The 12,737-nt window shown below is 36.7% G+C and overlaps 1 protein-coding gene across 1 annotated transcript in view; it reads left to right on the forward strand.

The window, feature by feature from the left end:
* The first annotated feature begins 1,842 nt into the window (after nt 1-1,842).
* LOC140148139 (LHFPL tetraspan subfamily member 3 protein-like) overlaps nt 1,843-12,737 on the forward strand; it is a 31,163-nt gene continuing 20,268 nt past the window's right edge. Inside the window, exons 1-2 of the mRNA XM_072169997.1 lie at nt 1,843-2,457; nt 10,063-10,311. Of these exons, the coding sequence (XP_072026098.1) occupies nt 2,037-2,457; nt 10,063-10,311 (670 nt within the window). The 5' untranslated portion in view covers nt 1,843-2,036. The remainder of the gene's footprint in view (nt 2,458-10,062; nt 10,312-12,737) is intronic.

The raw sequence follows: 12,737 nt of genomic DNA on the forward strand, positions 1-12,737 counted from the left end.
TTGGGCGTTAAGCATTCAGTTTTATCATTATTATGTTTTGGATCCAATATTTTCGCAAACTTGAATTCATCAAAACACACTAATGAACATGTAAGGCATTATTAATTATGTTTTGATCACAAACTTGAATTCATCAAAACACACTAATGAACATTAATTCATTATTATGTTTTGATGAAGCTAAAAAAATATTGAATCCAAAACAAAATAATAATAAAATTAGATGCTTTACGCCCAATATTTCGGTCAGTTGCAAATCGATGAAAGTTTAACATATATTCCAATGTATGCGTAGTCTTCCATCTCGTTTTCCCGGTACGAACCCGTAAACAACGCCCTCACTGTTCTGACATATGCTCTCAAGACTGAAAACCTATTTCGGCCACTTTTTTTAATTCGCGGACCTTTCTCGATTAGTCTCGCTATGATTTTAAAACTCAGTAGCTCAACCAATGTAGGTCTATATGGGCCCGATCGCGGGCTCAATCGATCCTATTTTATATCAAAATTGGCCTGTAGGCCTATAGGCCTACTTTTTTGAACATCTAGCTTTTAAGCCTACCTATACCTTTGAATGACCGAGCCAATCAAAGTCAGTCCCTTTTGAAGAACTCAAGACTCAACTTTAGGTCCTCTAATTACCCAGGAATATTACCAGGCCAAATGATACATCACGGGAGTTAATTTTTTATTTATTTTGTTGCCGCTGTCGCATTATCATCATCACTATTTATAAATCCTCCTCCTCCTCCTCCTCCTGTCTCCATATCGATTAGTCCTCTCCTCCTCCTGTCTCCATCTCGATTAGTCCTCTCCTCCTCTTGTCTCCATCTCGATTAGTCCTCTCCTCCTCTTGTCTCCATCTCGATTAGTCCTCTCCTCCTCCTGTCTCCATATCGATTAGTCCTCTCCTCCTCTTGTCTCCATCTCGATTAGTCCTCTCCTCCTCTTGTCTCCATCTCGATTAGTCCTCTCCTCCTCTTGTCTCCATCTCGATTAGTCCTCTCCTCCTCGTGTCTCCATCTCGGTTAGTCCTCTCCTCCTCTTGTCTCCATCTCGATTAGTCCTCTCCTCCTGTCTCCATCTCGATTAGTCCTCTCCTCCTCTTGTCTCCATCTCGATTAGTCCTCTCCTCCTCTTGTCTCCATCTCGATTTGTCCTCTCCTCCTCCTGTCTCCATCTCGATTAGTCCTCTCCTCCTCCTGTCTCCATCTTGATTAGTCATCTCCTCCTCTTGTCTCCATCTCGATTAGTCCTCTCCTCCTCTTGTCCCCATCTCGATTAGTTCTCTCCTCCTCCTGTCTCCATCTCGATTAGTCCTCTCCTCCTCCTGTCTCTATCTCGATTAGTCCTCTCCTCACTGTCTCTATCTCGATTAGTCCTCTCCTCCTCCTGTTTCTATCTCGATTATTCCTCTCCTCCTCCTGTATCCATCTCGATTAGTCCTCTCCTCCGCCTGTCTGTATCTCGATTAGTCCTCTCCTCCTCCTGTCTGTATCTCGATTAGTCCTCTCCTCCTCCTGTCTCTATCTCGATTAGTCCTCTCCTCCTCCTGTATCCATCTCGATTAGTCCTCTCCTCCTCCTGTCTCCATCTCGATTAGTCCTCTCCTCCTCCTGTCTGTATCTCGATTAGTCCTCTCCTCCTCCTGTCTGTATCTCGATTAGTCCTCTCCTCCTCCTGTCTCCATCTCGATTAGTTCTCTCCTCCTCCTGTCTCCATCTCGATTAGTCCTCTCCTCCTCTTGTCTCCATCTCGATTTGTCCTCATCACCAGCTCTCAATTTAAAACAAACTGGCAACACCATTTTAACACGCCGATAAAATTTCGTCAAATCGCCAATGTCAATAATCGCCGTGTCGTCATTCGTTCAGTAATGTACAGACCAAACACCTGCGGCGACCTTCGTATGACAGTACTGAAGGACTATTCAGCAAGGCGATAGAGTGCTATGGTACCACACAAATCAACCTCCGAACCCTTCATTAGATAGTTCTTCAAGTCGTCGATCTACCCAAGACAACCAAAAAAACAAAATGCCGAGTCAAAGCAAAGAAGACACATACGCTTACTACTACCATACGAACTACATACGAAATGCCCGTGCCATTGCCATAGCATGGGCTATTTTCACGTTCTGTTTTGCCATTATTATGGTGGTAGTATTCGTGCAACCGTACTGGATTGGCGATGGTCCTGATGCTCTTGGAACAGGATACTTTGGGCTATACTATGGATGCATCTCTGTCAGTTTACGAGGGGACTTACAATGTCAGAGTAATATATTTGATTTCACACAAATAACTGGTAATACGTTCTTAATTGTGGCTACAATATTTGTTGGAGTCGCAGTAATATGCACATTGCTGTCTATTCTGTTGATGCTGTTGTTCCTATGCAAAGTACCAAGTACTGCTACTGTGTTTAACATTTGTGGAGCTCTTCAGATTCTTACAGGTGGGTCACTTTAATTTCCATCATTAATGTACCCTGTTGATTTTCTATTTTTAGGTTAAATAATATATCAACTATGGTACCGGTACTCTCGGCAACCACTTTCATGATCATCCTGATCATCGTTGACCTTGATTTTACACTAATCAGTGACGTTTCATAGGGGAGGGGGATGATGAGAGACTACAGGTGTGCATGACCAAAAAAAATTAATACCGAGAAGATAAGATATTTTGATAAGAGCAACGATCCGCATTTGTTTATAGGCCTATAAATTGACCATTTAAAAAAAAAAAAGCAATAAGAAAGTTTTCACACTCTTTCAGATGCCATTTTAGGTACCGTATTTCGTCAAATAGTCGCCCCTCCTCAAATAAACGCCCCCACCACTTTTTTCAACCAAGATGTTTCAAAATGCCGATATTTCCATGTTATCTTGTGTAGTAAGCTTACCAAGTTGCCCACATGGTTGATAATAGCGTCAATAATTGGCGAAAATCTGGATTGGAAACCCGGAAGTGAACCAGAAGTCAGTGTTTCTAGGTCATAGTTCGTCATTTTAGCGTGAGTTTTAGTTTACCTAATGATTTTAACAGGAATTATCGTTCTAAAATTGACCTTGAATAAACCCCCCCCTTGGAAAAATGTAACACCCCCGGGGGCGTTTATTTGACGAAATACGGTACATTTGTAATTCCAGGTCTTTTCACCCAAAACTATGTAAAGCATGATCGATGTAAGTTTGGAAAGCAGGTCTGTAACCAGGATTTTATTTTTTGGGGGTGTGCTTATTTTGAAAAAGTGGACTTTTTTCAAAATATGGACCTTTATTTACCAAAAAGAGCTAAAAAACATTGCCAGTGGGACTTCTTGGGTTTAAAAAAGGGGACTTTTTTGGCATAAGTTGCCAATTTTGGGGGAATTACCCCTCCCCCTGTAATGTTAGTTCACTATAAAGTTTATGGAAAAGGGTGTTAAGATTATTGTTCTTGAAAAAGAAAAAGGGATTCTTGTTTGGCACAATTTTGACCTTAATTTTCATTAAAAAGGTGTAAATTTAATGGAAAATCCTTGCTAATAAGGGAATATTTTATAAAATGATAAAATTAGGGGTCATTAAAGGAAGGTGACCTGATAAATTTAGAAAATGGAATTCTTTAAAATTGACGTATAACATAAAATGTCCCTTTCAAGCATGCATGCAAAAAGAACATGTAAATGTTTCTTGTAAATGGGACTTATTCCTTATGGAATTACTGACATTTATGCAGCATGATAATCATAATTGATCCTTTTTTCTCAATAACATACTGAAATTAGGAGTTCCAAATTGGTGTATTTCCGAAGATGTCGTCAAATTTCAATATGTTGATAAGAAAAATATGAGCTTTCCACCTGATACCAAAAACTGCATTTTGATGAGGTAATGTGATGGATGAGGCTGTCAATCAGGTAATCAGGTTACCCTTTTAACTTCACAATTTCAGTTGGTAAAAAATATTTCCATCTCCCGGGTTCCATCTGTACATTCACAAGTTTGTACCCCCTCCCTGTTTCTGAAAACCTATGCACCCACTTGCTGTGTGGTGGTGGTGGTGGGGGGGGGGGCCAAACAAATTTAGGGCCTATAATATACACATTATGTATGTATCCATGGTCAAGTACAATGGGTGCTGATTTAGATGTATAGTACCGTATTTTAAATGTCATCGAAGTTTGAATGGGTAAGATACCTTTTTTCCTGGCTCACCCCCCCCCCCCCATTTTTGCTGTTTTTGATACCCTAAGCGAGATATACTCGCATATCGGGCCCAGCCATGAAAAAAGACCCACTAGGTTTGTTACTTTTTTTTGTATGCAGGTATTTTCTTGAAATACATGTGGCCCCCGGGTCAAATTTACATCTTTTTCCCAAGTTTTAAATTGGCATTTATAAAGAAAAATGTATAATTTTGAATTGAATCGGGGCATATCCACAACATCCTAAATACTGCAATGTCAGTACAATACCACTCAGTAGCTACGTGTAATAATTAGTCATGTCATGCATAGTCCAAAGAGTAGCTTAACAGACCTAAAATGCTGCTACAGATTCCGTCTGTGCGTGGATTGTGTATGATGATAAGGAAATAGGAGGTATCTATATGTAAGTGCAAAGGTTACGTATGCAGGCCACACCACACCCGCATAATTGTGTTATCATTATTGTCTTAGGTGTGCGAAAAATAATAAAAATACAGTAGTCATGGATTTAATTTTAGCACTCGATTGCTATGTAATGCAGAGACTTATTTTCAACATAAAATTTGGACTTGTATATACTACATGTCTTGACAGATCTGTTTCGTAAGGGCCGTTAGGCCCTCACTCTTCAGAAGACTCGATGCATAATGATGACAAAATTTAAAATTTCTTATAAAAAAAAGACTTATTTTCATTTATATTTAGCCTTTTAACATTATACTGCAGCTACTGGATAAGGATGGGGGAGGGGAGGGGCAACAAATCCCATATAGAACCCTGATCCCTGGACCAAGCTTTTCTTGCCTGGCAGTTCAGCTCTTAGAAAAAACAGTTTGAGATTGACAGCCTCATCCCCCCATTTTACCCCATCAAAATGTGGATTTTGGTATCAGACGAAGGCTCATATTTTTCTCATTAATATATTGAAATTAGGCGTTCCAAGTCGGAAATCATCAAAAAACTGTTGAATTAGCGGTGTGCCACGTTTGAGACTAATTCGACAGTTTTTTGATAATATCTTCGGAAATATACCGATTTGGAACTCCTAATTTCAATATGTAAATGAGAAAAATAAGATCCCTCATTTGATATCAATTTATTACATGAATATCATTAATAAAAACACCATAGACTATATTAATGAAGATTATCATGCTGTATACATGTACATGTAAATGTCAGTAATTCCATAAGGAATTAGTACCATTTACAAGAAACATTTACATGTTTTTTTGCATTAATGCTTGAAAGGGACAACATTTTATGTTATACATCAATTTTAAAGAATTCTATTTTTCAATACACCTTCCTTTAACTTAAAGTCCCATTCAGTGATCCCAGCGAAGGCAGCGAAAGTGTAAAAAAGTAAAATTGTGTACATGTACATGTATGTAAATTACTTTATTAAAGTGAAGGATAAATCATTGGAATTTATTTATTTAAGCTTTCTTTTAATACAGGGTTACAACATTCAGTGTCTAGCACTGCTTTCCAAGAAGGCCCTGAATTGTCATTAGCTATTTCTGAAATGAAAAATTTGGCAAAAAACAAGGAAACATCAGTATTGACAAAGATAAAGCCCCCCATGTAACAAATTTTTGAGAAATTACAGATTTGTGTAAAATGCCTTACTTTGTCTTTAATACACAGCTTTCGAGTTGACCACTTTCACTCAGGCTATGTTATCACATCTATGACACTACATGTAGTTAACAATTTTCCCCAAAGGTGTTAAAAATGAATGGGTCTTTAAATGGTCTTGAGCTGACCAGTATGTAGAACCTTAAATTTTCAATTTTCTATTGTAGATTCTACATACAGGATGACCAAGAGCCTTTTTTCTTCTTAAAAGAGGATATAAAACTGCAATGTAACTTTTTGCTTTGAAAAGGTTTAATTGGATCCAGACCAAAGTCAGTAATAACAAACTAACTTAATGGACACCCTATTTTGAAAAGTTCAATTTATGATTTTAATAACTATGCTCAAAAATAGCACACACATGTATTTACTTGTTATGTTCTTTATATTTGAAGAGTTAAATTTGAGAAAAATTGATTAATATAGGCTTTTGCATCTGAATGCTTTAATGAACAAAGACATCAAAATGCGAATTTGTACATGCATGTAAAGGCCTACATGTAAAGTATAATCTTGAAATTGATTTTTGATATGATAAATGTGTAAAATATATTTATCAAGCTAAGTACACATGTATGTATGGTAAAATGAAAGACATTCTAAAGTCTGCACAAAAAGTAACTCAGCTGTTATAAATACGCCTATAGCTTCAGAACTAATAATTGTTTCCAAAATATTTCAACATAGAAAGAAGGACGATTTATTTACGCGTATTTTAATACCCCAGTTGTCAAATGTCGCTCAATATTAACAACACAGTAGTGATTTTAAAGAAAAATACCTGAATTTAAAAGTTGTAGTTTACAGCGATCAATGTTTGTTACGCAAGCATTGTGGCACGTAACACTTCCCAATTATCTTCGCGCTGACTTCAAATCAATACAAATAGCGGCAACTTTTAAATTCGGGTAAACTTCTTTAAAACCACTGCTGTGATGTTAATATTGAACAAAATTGGACAAATGGGGTATCAAAATGCGTGTAAATAAATCGTCCTTCTTTCTATGTTGAAATAGTTTGGAAACAATTATTAGTTCTGAAGCTATAGGCGTATTTATAACAGCTGAGTTACTTTTTGTGCAGACTTTAGTTTGATTCATCCTACTTTCCCCAAAGCCATATGTCATGGAATTATTGATCTGAAATAAATGGCCCACTCATTGGTCTTTTGTGGCTTAATTACATCCAACTTGTCATTAGTTTTAAGAGTGACAGGTATCTTTCAAAGAAGATATCTCACCCTTCCCAGAATCCCTTGCAGCATGTTACAAAACCTCATGTAATCAAATCACACTCCTATTTCTTTGCAACATGTCTTTTTCCCAGGTCTTTTTCATGTTTAGAATTTACTGGCTATTTTTTGGTTCGCCTCAAGGATAGTGATGTCAATGCTCTTTCACAGGTGCGCTGCAACCATGGCAACAAACTGCCCTTGTATGCGTGTACGTATGTACGCTCTTCGTGTCTTTTTTCGTGATTATTTTTATGTGCACAATTTATTACTGCAACCAACGAAATATGCACCTACGTCACTACAGAACTTGAGGCAAACCAATGTACTATAATTATAAACAGGAGTTGTAAGTCAGGCAAGTACTGTAATCCCAGACCATAATTTGTAAGATTGAGGTACGGGTACTTTTTGTTTCAAAAGACCCATGTTGAACTGCATAGTTACAACAACAATCACACACAAAACTTAAACTGAAAAAACTACACTCCTTGATAAATTTTGTGACTAATTTTGCATTTTTCTAAAAAAATAACTACACACTGGTAACAAAAGTTATGTATATTATAGGGGCAAGGAATCCAATTTACCGGGCCAATTTAATACTTCACTGAAATTTCAGTGATTCAAGACAAGTGGTTCATTAAGAAATGAGGTACATTCTATAGCGGTACCGCTTTTCTTATCATAAATAACGTACCTCTTGTCTTGAGTCACTGAAATTCCAGTGTAGTAACTGGATTCCTTGCCCCTATAATATACATAACTTTTGTTACCAGTGTGTAATTATTTTTTGGAAAAAAATGCAAAAATAGTCACAAATATATCAAGGGGTGTAGAACCACCTTAATCTAAGAAATGGCTAAATTGAATTTAAGTGTTTAGATACTTTATTATACAAAGTGTTATAAAAATTTGCGAAATAAATAATTACACGAGTCATAATGATCTTGTCAGAAATAAAAGACATTATTTAGTACTTTTATTGAGTGTCTGTATTACATACTGTGCATCTGGAGTTACGGGATATTTTGATAAAATAAAACAGCAGCCGGCCAAACACATATTTGACTCCCACATAATATAAAGACAGAATATATATGTCTACCTCCAAGCAGACTCAATGTCAGAAGGTGGACAAAAGAAAGTTTACGCTCATTGTACAAAATATGCAAGGGAAAGGAAATGACAAACAAAAACGCTTGCCCTGAGTCAGAAACAAAATAGCAGTGGCTTAAAATGAAATAACAGTTATTACAGGATTTAAGCAAGGAAAGTTGCATGTAGAGCTGAAATATAATACAGTGCCTCACTATATGAATCTTATAGTATGAATGTAAATGTTTAAAGGCTGTCTTAACATCTGCACTAGTAGAAGAAAGGGCTATTGAACATGCAGTTTAGATCTTGTAAAATTAATTTGCGAATTGTTGTTTACGCCTAAGTCTGCAGACAGTCAAATGAAAAGAAAATGGAGGACCTTAAGGTGAGTGAGATGGTAGACTGCTCTGCATTCCCTTTTTAAAAACAATTCATACCATTCCATGCATAAAACAAAACACATCCCCAGTGACTGCCCTGCCCAGAGGAAAATAGGCATTTTCTCATGGTTGGATCAGAACAGGATTGGTGAATTTTCCATGGTCAGAGGGAATAGAGGATGATAAATTAAAATGGTCTAGTACAGTAGACTAGTGAGATGGCTGAAGCCTATTTTGTTCAGTTTCAGCCATTCAACTTCAAGTGTACTTCTTAATATTAATACATTTATCTTACAGGAAATGAATCTACATGTAGGAATTGCTGTTCTTATCAGTTAAGACCAATAATATATAGGCCTATCTAGAATCTATACCATTCCTCTTGTGTGTCAGCTTTATTTGTCTCAATATTTGAGTGCAGAAATGACTAGGACATGATCCCTTTATCTGTTCTAGAAGGTGAATGCACACCAAAAACATCAAATGTTCACAGATAAATATAGAGTAAGGGTGGGGTAGGGTGGGTGGGGTCAGGACTTGCATCCCTCCCCCCATAATACACTGTTACTAAACCTGTAAGTTTTTTATTGTATATTTTTTATATTGTATATTTTTATATATAACTTATATTTATAAGACTTACTCTTACACTGTGCAAAATCAATGAAGGGGAAAATCCTTACCAAGTGACCCTTGAAAATATTTATATTGGTTTAATTCAAATTTTCCACTGAAAGATCCCTTTAAAAAGCAACAACATATAAATACAGGTATCCCCTTTCATTACTAACAAACCTCTGTGAACATGTCACTCCCACCAGGCCTGTAGCCATAATTGGGTTTTTCTGTGTGTGTGGGGGGGCTACCAGAATGTGGACTTTTGCATGTGACAGATGGATTTTAACACCACCCCCACAATAGTGGACTTTTGTGGTCTTTTCTGAACATTTGCGCTCAAGAAGTGTTAAAGTCATAATGTACGATCTTATAATATGAATTTGGTTAATTTTTTCAAACCTGATTTTTTGGCATATTTGTAATGTTTACACATGTCACAACTTGCACCTAAATGGAATCAGCCAAATTTGTTGTGTTTGTAGGTAAACAGAGCAAAGTTAGACATAAAGTCATAATTCAAGAAATTATGACTTTATGTCCGCCCATAGAACTGCGTGTTAAACGGCCAAAATAACAAGCAGTGTTTCTTTCACGGTACCTCGTTATTTCAGCTCAAAATGGACAGAAACCATTCCCGATCATTATTACTAGTATTATTTCAGCATTTTGAGTATATAATGACAAATTTAAAATTTGAAGGAAATCGTACATTAAGCCTTTAAGTGAACCTATAAGTTATGGCTTTTTCAAATTGGAACCATGGGTACATTTTATGTATGTTTTACAAACTTTTGGATATGGGGTGCGCACATTGTGTTGCACCCTTCTCACCATCCTCACTACCACCATCACCACTCCTCATTGACTAAGCACTGTGTTTTCCCTTGTTTCCAGGTGTGTGCCTCCTTATTGGTATCCTGGTCTACCCAGCCGGATGGTCCAGTAACGACAGAATCCTGATGCTGTGTGGTAAAGATATCAGCTACAGCGATACAGCAGGTTGTCAGCTACGATGGGTCTTCTACCTGGCTATCATCGCTGTCTTCGACGCCATCATTCTCGGTATCTTGGCATTTATCCTTGCTAACAAGCAGGATAAACTGCACATGGATATGCACTTCTCCGACTATTATCAGCCAAAAGGTATGCTATTAATTTGGCTTCCCATTTAATACAGTCATAGAACATTTTGTTTCAATGTATTCTGATGAAATCAATCATTTAGTTTTGATATTTATTGACTATCTATAGAATATTGAAATGTATTATTTTATCCATTTTTGTTTTAAATGATACAGATATGGATTTACCAGATAATAAAGTTAGCCAATTAGAAACCGGTTTCCATATATTATCTAAACACTGAATACATGTACTACATTGATGACAAGGGAGCAACTGTTATCACTGCTGCCACCAGCAAAAATGATAATCCTAACCTTAATCCCTTAATCCTAACCTGAATCCAAATCCCCTAACCCCAACGGTGGTGTCACAGGAGGCATGGGAGGGGGAAAATTCCCCCGTCCCACAGTTTTCCCACATACATTTTTTTTTAATCAAAAATTTACAATTGTTGTGGCAATTTTGCGGAAATTTCACGGTTTTTGACACCTGAAATTCACTTTGCACTCCCCCGCCCCGGAAAAAATTCTGGTGCCACTACAGCCTAACCCTAATCCTAATCTCAAACTGTTGGGATGGCAGCAGTGATAAGACATAATGTAAAGGATTGAAACAAGTAAATCATTCTTGCTGTACTACATGTACCCTGGTGAAAAAAAAAATGACAAAATTAAACAAAAATACAAGTAGGAGAAAAAATGCAACTACTATTCTCTAAATCCAGTTTCAACAAACCCGACATGTACAATTGTACCTGTATGAATACCATATTAATAACAAAACTGCTTTTGCTAATTAATCTCATTACATAGCTTGAAATAACAAAGTGATGCCAATCAATATTTATTTCATGTAATTAAGAGCTGTACTAATCAATGACAAAACAGGTAGCACTTTTTGATATGAACTGTGCATGTGTCGGGTCAATTGTGATAATGGATTGATACATTGTACGTGCGCATGTATGCAATTCATAAAACTAGCAATTTAAGAACAAAAATGCTGAGTATCTAGCGTGCATTCTAATAACACTAAAAGAGATGTAGATGGTAGTGGTTGTGGTAGTTGGTGTTGCTGGTGGTGGTGACCATGATGATAATAATTTTTAAACAATATGATTGAACACAATAAAATAATAATAATATTGATTGTATATTGTATAATAATAATTATAAAAATATAATAATAATAATAATGATAATAATAATGAAAATAATATTAATGATAATATTAAATAATAATAATCATATAATAATAATAGAAATCAGGAAATAAACTTTAAGAACCCCATCCTGGGGAATATAGGGTTAAAGATATACTTTGAATCCTGGGACCACTGTAGGCATTGGCATTACATGCCCCACTATCTTGTTGAGGTTGGGAAAATTACACATAACGGTACACGGCCCCACCCCTGGGGCCTACTAGCCGGCCAAACCATATGTAATTCCATACAATCCCCAACAGTGGCCCACATATCACTGGTAGGGGTAGGGGGGTGGGGGAAGTACTTGAATTGTGCATTATCGAGCACAACAAACAATCAAACAAACATGTCCAGAATTCTGAACAATTTAAATGAATTTACTACACAGATCTGTAAACAAAAATTAAACACAGCATGGATCACCATTTTTTTAAACGATAAACAGATTTACAACAAAACTATTAATATAATTGATTGATTTTGCCATGTGTGATTGATGGTTTGTATTGATTACACAAAGCAACCATAAACACACATGGTGTCACTTGTATCTTCTTACCTGACACATCTAAACTGAGCTCAAAAAGAAACTTATAATTTTTCACAAGGTCATATCTTGATTGATTGTCCATCAAATTGAACCAAAATTACACACAGGTTTACTTCAATACTCTACTCTTAATACATGTCAGTAACCAAGCAGTTATCCACTGACATAACAGCAAAATGCACTGACATGGAACAGCTTCCTGGACCACATTCACAGCCCAGCCCTGTTTCATGACACACGCGTATGAAAAGCAGAAAGCAGGACCGTTTTATCATCTGTGCAAGGATCTTGTGTGCATTCTCACAGATTTTATGTGCTGGGTGCCAAATGTTGGGCTGTGAAAGTGGAGGAAGTCCAGGAAGCTGTCCCATGACAGTGCATTTTGCTGTTGTGTCAGTTGGACAACTGCTTGGTTACTGACATGTGTTTTGAGTAGAGTATTAAAGTAATCCTGTGTGTAATTTTGGTTCATTTTGATTGACACTATTTTAAGATATACATGTAACCCTGTGATTCACAAGTTGTAAAAAATTATAAGTTTCTTTTTGAGCTCAGTTTATCTGTGGATGTTTTTTCATTCCAGCATTACATTTTGGTACATACACAGTAACATCAGGGAATATGACGGTGATTTACCCTTCCACCGTATTGTTCACTAACATCTGTTTCATGAATGTTGTTATCATA

The sequence above is a fragment of the Amphiura filiformis genome, chromosome 3 (assembly GCF_039555335.1).
Source record: "Amphiura filiformis chromosome 3, Afil_fr2py, whole genome shotgun sequence".
NCBI classification, from domain to species: Eukaryota; Metazoa; Echinodermata; class Ophiuroidea; order Amphilepidida; family Amphiuridae; genus Amphiura; species Amphiura filiformis.